Source organism: Pollicipes pollicipes, unplaced genomic scaffold (assembly GCF_011947565.3).
Source record: "Pollicipes pollicipes isolate AB1234 unplaced genomic scaffold, Ppol_2.1 Scaffold_4295;HRSCAF=5057_pilon_pilon_pilon, whole genome shotgun sequence".
Lineage (NCBI taxonomy): Eukaryota > Metazoa > Arthropoda > Thecostraca > Pollicipedomorpha > Pollicipedidae > Pollicipes > Pollicipes pollicipes.
Genome location: NW_023596461.1, coordinates 20,807,628 through 20,822,090, shown reverse-complemented (window position 1 = coordinate 20,822,090; position 14,463 = coordinate 20,807,628). Strand labels below are relative to the sequence as shown.

General features: G+C 50.2%; 1 protein-coding gene across 1 annotated transcript; it reads left to right on the top strand.

The window, feature by feature from the left end:
- Nucleotides 1-11,249: 11,249 nt before the first annotated feature.
- LOC119097283 (DBH-like monooxygenase protein 1) lies at nucleotides 11,250-14,319 on the top strand. The gene is made up of 3 exons (XM_037220332.1): nucleotides 11,250-11,303; nucleotides 13,407-13,664; nucleotides 14,182-14,319. Exons 1-3 carry the CDS (start codon nucleotides 11,250-11,252, stop codon nucleotides 14,317-14,319), a joined length of 450 nt encoding a protein of 149 aa, XP_037076227.1.
- The last annotated feature ends 144 nt before the right edge of the window (nucleotides 14,320-14,463 follow it).

Sequence of the window (14,463 nt, the reverse complement as noted above, 5' to 3'; positions counted from 1 at the left end):
GATCATCGGCAAGCAATTTCTAATTCACTGATGCTATTGTTTCGATGAAGGCATATTTCCAAAATATCAACCCATCTGTATCTCCACTGTCCTGGCTTTTCTCCCAAGAATAAGACTATGGCTATTGTCTCATCTATGTGAATAATGTTCCTGGTTAATTCACTGAACAACTTCCGTAATTTTGAGCCTCTGGACCATTTTGAAATAAAGAGCGCCCGTGATGTATTTCATGCAGTCATTTAACGCATGGTTTCGTCAATTATTTACAGTAAACTTAAGGCGGAATTGGTCTCGCCGTAACATCGAGCCCATGTTCTTGTTATAGAAGGTAAGAATGGATAAGTTATATATATATATATATATATATATATATATATATGTGACAAACACGTCCTCAATAAAAAATGGACCATATCGGGCGATTTTTTGGCCCTTTTGTTATCGCGGAGCCCTTTGCCAACCCTGTGCTCCCCCCCCCCCCTTGGCAACTCCCTGGCTGTGCCCCTGAATCCGCCTGAAGGCCGGTGTGTTTAAATCCGGTCCGGACAAGACTCAAGAACAAGATCATTCCACGAGAAGACGCCGACGCGTCGACGACCGCACTGCTGCGACAGTATTGTCGCTTTTGAAGGCAGTGCTGGCGATATCACTGCGACAGTGATCGCGCAAATTAACAGTGGCAGAGAATACGCCCATCGTTCCAGCATTCATCACACAGGAGACGGTAAGGTGCCCTTTTCCGCGATGTGTTTGGAGCACGGGGGAGCTCCATGGCCGGTGTCGCTGAAATGCGGTTGTGGTGCATCCAGTCCGACATCGAATTTTGATGCCCAGATCAGGAGCTTACCTGGATAAAAAATGTGTGATTTTCGTTCTCGGAAAACAATGGCAATTCAGCAATTTACATTGTTTTGTATGACTTGTTCCCTAATAAGGATGCGACGCAATTCCGTCCATGAAGGAAATATCTAAGCTTCTTGGCCAGACAAACCACTGTGGTCCGCGCAAAGCTAGCTTCTTTTTTTATTGAATTCAAAGAAAATCCAGCATGCGTAGGTTCGAAAATGTGCACCGCGACCGCTCAAAGCTGGCCGTTTCTCAAGTACATATTCGCACTGCGATAGAGCATGATGCACAAGTCTAATAAGTGCCACACAATAGCCGAGGGATAACCATGATATGTGTGGCGTCGGCGGTACGTAAAATCTCGTTCAACAATTGCGCGTAAAAGTTCATTGGTGCATATTCGAATGGTGCTCTAAGGCTAAGCCACCAAGGCCAATAGGACGGAAGCTGAGCGATCATGGTTGCCGCGTTAGGCCAACAAAGGGCTCCCATCAACAAGTATAGGGTTTTCGGAACAAGCGAAAAGAACGCAAGACCAACGTGGCGGACAGACCGTAAGAAATACACTGATTTATTGCCGACCTGTCACGAAGTGAGCAATCGACCAAAAATGATGGGGACATCTTTGTCGCCGGGTTGGGTGGAGCCTAAGAAAGATACTATGAGGCCGTGGAGTACAGTAAATGGTACTTATGGGAAAGCTTGCTGGTGTTGTGGAATGAAATGCATCATCACTGACGCCCATATATGGTTGTGGAATGCGTACTGTAATGCTTTTTTCCTGCCCGTCACTAGCACCGTCTGTCAAATGCATTTTGGGCACCAAGCGTCGCGTGAAAATAGACATTTTTGTCTCCGACCTTATCCCCCGAATCGGCATGTTTTATCACCCCTGGTGGTGGGCCCTAAATGATCGGTAGCGCCCCGGCAGGCCGACATATAAAGCCCCGGCCAGAGTACAGGACACTATGAGCAAAGGGAAATCCCCCAAGACCACGAATAAAAACCACTGTGTGATCAAGAGTGCCCGTACAAGTTAGCAGAAAGAGCCCAGATAAGAGTGAAGAGTGCTCCGCAAACCAGAAACGGGGGAAGAGTTCCCGATCAAAGTGGGGGGGGGGGGGCCTGCGCAACTGAGTGTACCCGTGATACTACACACACACACACACACACACACACACACACACACACACACACACACACACACACACACACACACACACACACACACACACACACACACACACACACACACACACACACACGCACACGCACGCGCACGCGCACGCGCACGCGCACGCGCACGCGCACGCGCACGCGCACGCGCACGCGCACGCGCACGCACACGCACACGCACACGCACACGCACACGCACACGCACACGCACACGCACACGCACACGCACACGCGCGCACACGCGCGCACACGCGCGCACACGCGCGCACACGCGCGCACACGCACACACGCACACACACACACACACACACACACACACACACACACACACACACACACACACACACACACACACGCGCGCGCACGCGCGCACACGCACACGCACACGCACATGCACACGCACACGCACACGCATACGCGTATATATACGCATATTTATATGATATGACATAAATACATAAACATAAATGTGTATGCATATATACATATAGCGCCGGTCATAATAATGGCAGCGTAACGAGCCCAAGATTTCCTCTTAACTTTGCTTATGAATGATTTACGTTCGCTTGCGACCGTTCTTGGTCGTCTTCGGTTTCAAAAAGACGTCCAATTTTGTTGCTTTTGTTTGTTAGAAACTTGCGTCCGCTCGGCCGGTTATGGGCCCCTTAGGAGCCTATGGATCCCCTCGGCACGGGTCATAGGGGCATGGTCTCCTGCGCTCCCCCTCCCCCTTTGTATCCGCCACCGTCCCGAGCAGCTTAATAGATGGGGCTCGCCAAGAGCATAGCACCATCCATTTGAATAAGAAGTACCCAAGGCACAGCAAGGGGGTGGCCCAGTGGCCCAACCGATTTTAGAAAGTGACCTCCCAGGTCTGTGTAGCAGTTTTGGCCCTCACGTAGATTTTCTGTTGCCTTCACATTTCCCCAGTCAAATGTAAGACCTCAGCTGCTACATTCCAGGACAGGCGGTGAGATGGTAGGATGTACTGCAGTTTATTACGGTAGTGCGGACATCAAACAGCGAGGCCCGGGTTTTCTCCAGATAATATCAAGCAAAAATTGCCAGCCCTGCTGATCGCCACGATTTCCTAACTGCGCAGTTGACCACAGCTATGCTGAGAAGCTTGTATCGGCTAATCTCTTTTCTTGACCGCACCTAATCGCTTGTAACTTGTCCCCATTGTTCTCTTGATCCTCTACATGATCCTGATCTGGCTCCCGCAAGGTTTTATTTCATCATATGCATGCTGCGACGATAAGCCCTGCCTCAGCGTTAGCAGGATGGCCATGGTACTAACCTGTCGCTTATCTATCACCTTGATCTAAATGCTAGCTTAGAGGCTTCTGGAGATCCAAAATATGTAGCGCGGCAATCACAGCTGGTGGCTCGCTGGTAAGACCACGCAGCGGCCCTCTCTTTGCAGCGAATTGCTGGCTTTGTCGTCGTGCACATTATGCCCGTATTCTGTATTCTCCGTACTGTTGCATTGTACATGATAGAAAAGAGAAAGATACACGGAGCTTTGACATACAATATATTCCGGCGGTATGTTATACATACTTTGACATACAATATATTCCAGCGACATATACGTAGCAAAATCGCATAATAATTGCCTGCTTGTGCGACGCTATAAACAACATGCACGTCCCGGATTGTATTCTCCGTGCTGTTGCATTTTTCCGCCGAACGCCCTCCGCGCGGCCGATATATTAGCATCTGACTGGATTGTCAGCCGTCATCGTCACGATTGTCGATTGTCAGGACTGGATAGCCGGGGTTGCAGCGATAAAAAATCGATTGAGACAAGTGCGTATAATCGTACCAGCACATAGATACGCTACCGTTTGCAGGTTATCTCGGGACATCGAGCGGAATTGTCCAAGGGCCTCGCGCATCGTGTGATACGTCTGTGACAGTTTGAGTCAGGAAAGCGAGATTTAGAACTCGGTAGCTGGTACGGACCCCTTCCAGTGACGCCTCGGCAAATGTCGGCTATGAATGTCTGGGAAAGCAAGCATCAAGCGTCTCCATGCTCTTGAACTCAAGCTTAATCCTAACGACTCTTAAACTGCCACGTTTCGACATCAATGCCAAGGTGACGACATCAATGCCAAGGTGACGACATCAATGCCAAGGTAATTATGAAGTCGTCTCCCAATAAGCCTTTTCCACTTTTGCGGGCGTGTAGCTCAGGAACTCAGGTTCTGTAGCTCAGGTTTTGGGTTTTAAAAATGGCATGGCAGTGAACTGCAGTAACAGGTCCTCAAGGTGGCTATTTCAGTTCAAAACCCTATCTAAAGGTAGAACACTCCCTTTCAAGACGCCGTCCCGGATATTGAGGCTGATGTTTTGGAAGGACTTTGCGACCGCAAATATCAAGTACGCTTCCCATGCTGACATTTTGCATAATTTTTATTGGTCTTTCTCCTGGATGAGAACCACTACACGGCATGTTTCCCAAATTCCCTACGTCCAAATTCACTTAATGTCCAAGTGCCAGCGATATATTGTCACCATTGATCGATGAAAGCATATGTATGGTACGTGGTTCGAGAGCAACCCGTTAGGCCAAAAGCGAGATTTGGCCTTTTGCTTTCCTTTCAGGAGAGAGAGAGAGAGAGAGAGAGAGAGAGAGAGAGAGAGAGAGAGAGAGAGAGAGAGAGAGAGAGAGAGAGAGAGAGAGAGAGAGAGAGAGAGAGAGAGAGAGAGAGAGAGAGAGAGAGAGAGAGAGAGAGAGAGAGAGAGAGAGAGAGAGAGAGAGAGAGAGAGAGTTAGAGAGTATGGGAAAGCACTTGCAAACCGTTATCTTTCTTGGCGATAGGGTTCAGTTGCAGCACGGGCGCATTGCACCCACGCATCCAACCCACATTAGCCGATATCCATACTGCGTCGCGCTGCAAAATAAAGCTCTGGTTGTTCAGCGCTCGGCCGTCCGCTGCAGGAAACTCCCGAGCCGGTAGGCGGATCGTGGTGCTGTTCCTCTTGGAGAGGGAGGGGTAAGTATGCCCCTGACTGGTCAGCTGGTGACATAGCGTTCAGTAGAACAGGGTGAGTTGTTCGTTCAGAAAGCCCAAATTGGGTAATCACGAACCAGCACACAAATTCTGCTGAGGGTATTCTGTCAGACCCCATGAAATCTTTAATGAGACGTCTAGTGAATGAGAAGTGTTGGAATCGTACGACCTGCATTGCTCCAGCAAAGGAAAAGTTCCAAAGATATCCAAAGGCTCATCAATGCTCTGCTTCCTCAGCATGCGGCCAACATTAAGAACTAATGTTGGTGCCTTACTAACCTTAAACTTACTGCAAACTGATGTTATTTTACATCTGTCAGTTGATTTATCCGATCATTGGTCCAGTATGTAATATGAGTACTTTGAAATCCTTACATTCGGTACTTTTCCTCTTTCACTGTGGATAGTTCATCCGAAGCTCCATTTTTACATGGCTAAGTGAGGTGCTGTCCGATTACAATTCCCTCCGCTACGATTTCGTCACGATATGCCAACATTAAAAGACGTGCATTGGTTTTGTCAAAATGTTCATCATGCGGATGCACATATCACGCTGATCATCACCAGTTTGAAAAATATTCAATAAACACAAGTTACAGCATTTTTTTAGTGGTGCAAACAACTGCATTGGAAAGCAAGAACAAGGGCATTTCTTAGCCAACTGGTCATTTCTGCCCAGTAGAACGAGATGACGTGTACTGACTGTCGAGAAACAGGCATTGTTACAAAATCCTTGAAGTTGCAAGGTTCGAAATCCTTGAAGTTGCATTGCTCGTATCACCATTCAATGAAACTCTAAAAATGCAAAAAAATGCAAAAATGCTCGTACAAAAAAATGTTTCTTACAACTGACGCATGCATCTCTACTTCTGGGGGGTTACAATGATGGTGTGAAAAACACGAGTTTAAATGTCCGGCAATTTTCAACAATGCTCGGCCAACAGCAGTGTTTTCTTCAGTATCCTTACTTGCACTGCAAATCTGGTCTTTCAAATGAAACATCGTGTAGCAATACAAACGAACACAGGTGCAAAAAACAGCACGTAGCGCCCGCACTGACCTGTATCTGAAGTGTGTTGACATGCCTAGGCTCTTGATCTGGTCACCGAAGCGCAGGATCGAGTAGTCATCGGTCAGTGTCGGTGTGTCAGTCGAGCACCGAGTCGACGTCCCAGACGTCGACCGTGACGGAGGTCTCCAGCAGCGTCCAGCCACCGCCCAGGGTCAGGGTCATGTCGCAGAACAGCGGCGCCTTCAAACCGATCGCCCAGTACACGTCATTGGTCGTGTAGCTAAGCGCTTGCAGATGACAACAGCTGACGGCAGCGGCGGCAGGAAGTCGCCGTCGGGCCGGCCCGTCGGGACGTCGAGTCGGGCCGGCTCGTTATTTGCTCCTGACCGGGATCGCCTGCGACCGGTGGCAGCGGCCTCTCAAATGACGTCACCGGCCGGAGCGGGCTTCACCGGGAATCGCGGCACGATAAACGTTCTTCGCAAAATTATGCCTTTGAACTTGAATTATACGAACGTATTTGAGGAATTAGGGCTTAAACAACACACGCTGCTTAGCATGCACGTTTACCCCATTAATGAATAGGTTCATAATCAATCCGCCCTCGCCTCCCCTCAAGACAAATGAGAAGACATGCAATAATAGCTTTCATAACCCTAGTACCACGGTGAAGAATAATTCCGGTGCCTGAAAAGGCTAGCTAAGGCTAGCTTCCATAAGCCTAGCACTACGGTGAAAAACAATCCCGGTGCCTGAAAAGGCTGGCGCCGATCAAGGCCTTTAACTTACCAGACATAATCATCCGCTGGAGTTGTTTCGACGCATGTGCCACGTGGCGACGTCATTGGTGTTGCAAGCTGGACCCAGTGGCCGCGGTTTAAAACGGGAACTACCTGGGGAGCCGGTCGATGCCGATTGGAAACAGAGCGACATTTGACGTCAAATGTAACGTGGTTTTCAACTTCGTTGAAGTCCAAAAACAACTGTGCGAAAGTACTGAGGATCACAAATATGACCAAACGAAGAGCGTTTCAGCCAGTGATAACACGGCGCTAAACTGCTAGCGCTGAGCTGGAGCAGTGTTAGTGACCTTGCCATCCATCCTCACAGCCTGGCCGCATTCAGAGCCGTTAATGACTCACGGGTTCCGTTGCGATCCGGTCCCTGTTCATGCCACGTGCCGCTGTATGCCAGCGTGCCACCCGGGTGCGAGCGACGGGCGCCCTAGATCTGCCAGCTCTTCACCTGTTGGTGGCACGCAGGGCATACTGGGGCATACAGGGACATACAGGAGCACACAGGGCACGCTGGAGCGTCGAGCAGCTCCGCATTCACCTCTGGGCTTAATGGCTGCATTTGGCTCGGCGGGGGCGGCGGGGAATTCCAGACCGCGGCCGGCTGGCTCGCTGTCCGACGCTCCGCCGGTAATCCCACCGACTCTGAACGGGTGGTGCGCAAAATGAACAGCATGAAACGTATGGCTGCAGTGTCTGCACGAGGCCGCGTCCCGGGAGCCGCGACCCACCCCGGCTCGGCGGCGAACACCAGCAGGACCGCGTGGGCCACGACCCGCAGAGTCTCCGAACCAGCCGTCGGAGGGGCGACGTTCCAAGCTCATTACGAGCCACAACGTCTCCTGACCAGCTACCGGGGGACGACTCTCCGAGCCCATTGACAGCATGCAGGTCAGTGCTTGCGCTCTGAGTCTTCGGGGCTGGAACTCAGGGGCGGGAGCGTGACTTGGCTGTAGGTGAGGGGTGAGATACGAACTGTGGGTTATGTTGAACTCACGAAAGGGCTCAGCGCTGGTGGTTGGCGGTGGGTCGGAGATACGAACTGTGTGTTGTGTTGAACTCACGAAAGGGCTTAACGCTGGTGGTTGGCGGTGGGTCGAGTTCTGTCTGGCGGATCACTCGTGTGATGTGGTCGTAACTTCCAGGAGCACCTTTAGGCTCGTTTTGAAGAAAACTGTCACCCACTCCAGGTCGTGTGCGATTCTTAGCCGCATTCTCACCATGTGATGTTGTGCGTTCTCACAGCCGAGTACGGCTCAAAACACAGCCAGGGTTATTAGGCTAAGAGAAGAAGTAAGCCATGTGCACATTGTTTCGTGTCGCAGGTATGCGCTGACTCAGAACCAGATTGCACTGACCTGGATTCACGCATGGGGTATCCAAATCCGTTGACAAATGACGGCGTACGGTGGATGAAGTTTCAGGCTGTTTGACATGCATTTGCTTTCCTGCCACATCTTGTACTGATGGGTGACTTCGGCGACTCTTATGCCATATCTTTGGAAATCACGTCACACTAGTACCAAAGGTCATTTCGCCTCCACCTCCTTGGACCGTAACTCTACCACTGCTACTCATACAATCTCGCAAAGCGATACGAGTAGAGCAGGCTGTTTTTTAGTCAACTGACCAACAAGATCGTGCTAGATTTTTAGTTCCCATCTTCGAGAGACTGCATGAAAGTTGTTATGTGCTGCGTAAGTAATGGTTTGGCTCAAGCTATATGCTGTGTAAGTTTCAACGCAATCGAAAACAAACACTGCGTGCTCAGTAATGCCATTTTGCAATGCAAATTACCATTTCATATGGTACAATGCTGTTGAAATGATATAATTTGACTGACCGCACCTTCAAATAGCTTTTAGATATTTTTACATACCGTACTTGTGTGACAACGAATCATTGTGCGCCAATCATGCAATCGTTTTCAAACTATTACAGCGAACAGTTGAGAAATCAAGACTGCCCTGAAAGTGTTGCGAATAAAAGGGGGGGGGGGGGCAGTAATTATTATTCTGTCAGGTACGACATCTCAGAGAACTTATTAATGTCATAGGTGATTACAGATAGCGAATAGTTGTCTCATTATCCCCGCGTGCAGCATTTTCCTTCGACCGTTGTCGTCCCATCAATGCCACTCCCCACCAATGTGTTTTTGATAAATATATTCCTAATGGTTTGCATGGGTGACTTCGGATTCAGAGTACCTGCTAAGCATAGCTTGTTGCGTGTACCCCGAGCTCATCACCCAAGCGTGCCGTCCAGTTCAACAGCTAATTTTACCCCCGCCCTTTCACCAGACAGGAATGCGGAGGGTTTTACGTGCCGCACAATGCTGCGACACGGCCGCCTCGGATCTGGGTTGAACCTCGTTGGCCAGTTGCCAGCTGGCCTTTCCATGTCATTCGGGTCAAATAATGCGCCCACTCTGGGACTCGTGCCCAGTGCCGCTGGATTACGAGTCCAGCATCTTTCTCCTAGACCACGGAGGCGGCTAATGTGGACGAGCTTTAAACAGCTTTCAACGACCAGGCTGCGTTCAGATCCATGCGTCACATCTGGGCTTCCTCTCCCTACGACACGGCTGAGCCACAGCTGAAAACGACACAACTGAGTTCCACAAGTCCAAGATGCGACTGAGTTTCAGCCCCTACTACACAGCTGAATTCATCTTTGCATCACAAGGCGTTCAGCACTGCACGACACGGCTAGGTCTCGGCTTTGGACGACACGGTTGGGACTTGTCTCGTACCGCGCGTCTGAGTTTCGGCTTTCTACGGCACGGCCCAGCCGAACTACGTTGTCGTGAGACACAACTTCTCTGGTCTGTACACCACGGGGTTTCGGATGTCTTCAACCCCCACTGCCGCCCTTCAGCTCTGTACAACACTATCAATTCGGTTTAGTCACGGCACGGTCGAGCTTCCTCGATAAGGCTGCTGGGTTTCAACTGCGTTCTACGCGCCTGGGTTCACGCTCGCACGACGCAGCTGATCTCAGTCGCCACGGGCGGGCTTCAGATTGATACGACGCGGCGCTGCCTGGCGCCGGCGCTGCTGTTGGCTCTCGCCAGCGGCCTTCAGCACTCGGCTGTGCTGGACCCGGACGGCGACGTCGTCATCCACTGGACGCCCGACGACGACAGCAACGCGATCGTCATGCACGTGGAAGCCAAGACTAGGTGAGACTCGCACCTGAACCCGGCGTCTGGTGGAGGCGGTGATCTATTGTTTGGCGACGGCGATGGCCAGCGGCCCCGATCTAACCCAACGTAAGCTGTAGTGCTCTTGGTTTTCATGCAAGGTTCAGAACGATGCCTAATGTGTTTTGTTGAAAATGTATATAATCTGCTCATTTGCAGAATGCGATTTATGTGTAGCAGTCGTTATCTCTCTATATATAGCAAGCTGGCAATGCACGCTTTCATATACCAAGGAAATAATTCGGAATTGTTTGCTGGCATGACGTTTTCATCACAATTTACGGGATAACCACTACCTCTCTGCGTTCCAATGGAAAGTGGACCTGACATTACCAAAGACGTGTGATTATTAATTCATTTTAATACATTTTTCGGCATGAAAAAGCTGGTGAAAACTCTATACAACACTTCTCCGCCCCAAGCACAGCTGTAACACGTAAAGTCATCGCATGAAAATGGATGTCGGCTATATCAGCCCAACAACTTAATATGTTGCGAGCTGTACGTTATTTCCGACCAAGACAATCGCAAAGCCTAGTGAAATAATCCTTTAGCAGCCGGTGCAGAAACCGAAAGCAAACTCTGTGCAAGGCGATATTTCTTTTAATGGTGGTGAGCATGGTGCTCGATAGAAAAACTCCTTTGACTTGCTGGTTAAAGTTGAATATCCGAGCAGAGGAAAAATAAAAACTTTGTGTCTGTATTCCTAATCGGACGCGACTAGCGTAGATACTACTCTGTGCAGTTGCCCATCGATTTGAAAGGGGTCGCTATTCCTTAACTTGTTATGCATTTGCGAGGAGCATTATTCGCATAGACAAAACAGTAGCAATAGTCTTACTGCGCGGAGAAAGACCAGGAGAATGGAGATCTAGATGCCTTAATATTTCAGCACCATGCCCTGATCGAACAATTCTGCTATTGTCTCGATAAAGGCATGTTGCCGAAATGTCAACGGATCTATACCTCCGTTCTGCGGGTTTGTCTCCGAGGAATAAGGCTGTTGTCACTGCCTTTTCTGTGAGTCACTGTTCCTGTGAACGATACCCGTGTTCACGTCCCCAAATTACCCGAAGTCCATTTCCCGAAGCATCCAAAGTTGAGTCCCTAAGCTTATGTTCGTTGGCTGTCCAAAAGCACGCAAATTATTTTGTGTCGGCAGAGGCTGGGCCGCTGTTGGGTTCTCACCGAATGGCGCCATGACAGGGGCCGACATCGTCATGGGATGGGTCGACGGAATAGCGCACGTGCAGGTGGGGTGAAAGCAGCGCTACCCGCGTCCCTGTGTGAGCCAGGAGAACTCCTGCCGACTGATGGGGAGATGCTGGCCGGCTGGTCGACGGTGGGAGGCCGCGCTTGATACTTTAACGGTGCATAAATGGCTGATAATATATATCTATATATATATATATATATATATATATATATATTTATTTAGTATATATATATATATACTCTCTCTCTCTCTCTCTCTCTCTCTCTCTCTCTCTCTCTCTCTCTCTCCTCTCTCTCTCTCTCTCTCTCTCTCCTCTCTCTCTCTCCTCTCTCTCTCTCTCTCTCTCTCTCTCTCTCTCGCACCCAAAGAATGTATCTAATACCTCCTGTAGTGACACATATGGCAACATTTTTAGCGGTCGCAAAACTCCTTCCAGGAGACGGCCAGCTGATATCGAAATGAATATCAGACGACTTGTATGCAATACTATACTTTTGATACTCGTTTCGATAAAAGTATGCCGCTGAAGTATCAACATATCTCTCTATCTACCTCTACTGCTTATTCTATGATGAATACGGTTACATACGCTGTCTTCTCTATATGGGATAAAACGATGGAAACGCACCAGCTTGCAGTACAGAATGTCGAAGCTACGCGTTAGAAGCTGCAAGATAAGTTTTGGAACATTAAAAAGCAACAAGAAAGGCGTTTAATGACCCGATAATCAGCTTTTGGTTCGCTCACTCCATGTTCGTTGTGCATTTCGGTTGCCAACGAACCCCTGAGCAGCCCTCTCTAGCTTAACTATGAGCGATAATACAAGGCTGTGTAGCCGTTCTCACTTGTGGCTGGTGCAGAGTTGTCAGCATTGGGGATTAATCACCAAACTGGCAGCTTTCTCAGAGCAGTTGGCGGTGAGATATTCCAATTGTTAATGGGTAATAGCATTGAACAAGAAGAACAACTGCTGAAGCTCTCCGGGAACGTAATTGGTCATGCTGCATACGCCTTAAAAAAAATATTTCGAAAGCGGAGAAAAGCTGACCTGAGAACTGACAATATAAAATCTTTAGTTGCTGTTAATTTGAGTTTTGGAGCGCGCCGACAACTGTGGTTATTTTTAGTTTAGCGCTTTTTGCTCTTCTTGTAAACTTGCTGGAATGTCCTGCGCTGTTGCCTTTCGCCTCAGATCACGTACCGAGCAGTATGGTCACGCGGCACGTGTGCGCGGAGCCTATGCAAAGCATGACTGCGCTCCCCGCCTTTGCGCCATACAAGAGCGCGGAGGGATCTTTTGCGTTTCGTACGGTGCTACAACATAGCCGCCCAGTGCCAGCATAACCTTCCTCGGTCAGGCATGTGCCAGCTGGCCACTAAATAATGATAGGGCCCCAACAATTCGCTTTCTCAGGGATTCGAACCGTGTGCTGCGAGACAGCTTTCAGCGACGCTCAACCTCACTCTGACAGTTTTACCTTTCGGTCTGGGAGCCAACCGGTGCCACCCAGCTTAGCAGATTTCCTCACTGCTGAGCGCGGGAGCCTTCCTCTTCCTGGTCAACCTGACGCTGTGGGCTGCGCCGACAGGACATGCACGCAGTGGGAAACAGCGCACACTGCTGGACAGCAGCAACGATGTCGAGCTTGCTGGAAGGGAGCGAAAACAGCACGCACACCATCTTCACCTTCCGTCGCCCCTACGGTCCTGCGATACCGAACATGACCTCAGTTTGGGGGTGAGTACTCCGCCTTTGACGCTCACCGGGTGTCGTCTAACCGAACATAAGCTGGAAGTTTTGGATGAACGTGCTGAGTGTCCGTCTTCTGATTTCTTCATGGAGATTTGAGAAACTTTCCTGGAGGTCGCTCAAACCAATCCGGATCTCACTCATGAGATCCGAAGATCTGTGATCTGTGATCTGACCTGTGATCTGAGGTCCGTGGTCGTGTTGAAGGCCTCCGCCACACACCCGCTAGCTGTACAATTAGCGGTGTCTCCAAGCATAGCCCTCCTTGCCCATCCTCCAGCCCATGGCCTCGTCACCTTCGAGCTCCTGGGCTACCTTTTCGCCCCGTCCGCCCGACTTGACACTTCCCCTGCCCGTCATCGGCTGACAGTCGGTCGACGCCACCCCCAGATGGACACGACTCGTCTGATCTGGGCGCTGCACGAGTCTGACCCGACGCCGGGTGGCGGCCCCTCCTACCACGGCACGCGGCGCGGGGTCCGCAGCCTCAGCCTGGACGGCTCGGGCGTCTTCCGCTTCCCGGCGCCCGGCGAGAGCGAGTCGTTTGTGTTCGGCAACAGCGAGGTGGCGCTGCCCGAGGCCCGCACCTACTACCACTGTTCGATAAAGAGGCTGCCTGACTTCGGTGAAAAGGTCCACCTCATTGGGGTAAGAGCCGTGGAGTGTAGTTGTGGGGTGTGCAGAGGTTGAGCTTAGATTAAATGTAGTTTGATTTGTTAGATGTTTAAAGCTTGGGTCAGCACTTTGGTCGCCCTTGGTCCGAACGAAAAAGTAGGGCTCCTTATATTTTCGACTGACGTTTGGTTGCAGTGTGTGCGCGTATATGAAACAAATTCACATGAATGGGTGCCATACCTACATCAAGCTGCCGTCAATGAAATCAATGATGCCAATACTATCCACGGTTTATAACCTGTCACTCCAGAGGACGTGCCGTCCGTCCAAACCACGCCGGTTGGAACTGAGTAAAACACGAACGATCCCCGCCTCATATATCCAAACAAGATACACCACATGCTGCATGCTTCCTCTGACATTTATTCTGTGTTATCTAGAAAGGGAGGGTCCGCCGGCCGGCGTCGGGTCAGACACGTGCAGCGTCCAGCGCAGCACTTGGTCTAGAAAACAGCACCCGTTCGCCTGATGTCAGCGTCTGTCCGTGCAGTCTCGGGTGAAGCTGGATCCAGTCACCGCGCCGTACGTGCACCACATCCTGATGTTCGCGTGTACAGTTCCGGCGCACATGCACAACCAGTTCGACGAGTACGCCAGGAGCCATCCGGGCTCAGAGTGCTACAGGTAGGGACGGTGATAGTGCGTAGTGCGTAGTGCGTAGTGCGTAGTGCGTAGGTACGCACCCAGAAAGGCACCCGAATTCTGAACATCATACTTTGGCCTCCATGGCATCCTTCCGGTAAAATGCCCAGTTTGGCCGTGGAACGTATCA

Excerpts from the sequence above, each read along its gene's own strand:
- LOC119097283 (XM_037220332.1), top strand. The coding sequence starts at position 11,250 with ATGACAGGGGCCGACATCGTCATGGGATGGGTCGACGGAATAGCGCAC. Across the intron at positions 11,304-13,406 it reads ACGGAATAGCGCACGTGCAG|ATGGACACGACTCGTCTGAT; the intron begins GTGGGGTGAAAG and ends CGCCACCCCCAG. Across the intron at positions 13,665-14,181 it reads AAAAGGTCCACCTCATTGGG|TCTCGGGTGAAGCTGGATCC; the intron begins GTAAGAGCCGTG and ends CTGTCCGTGCAG.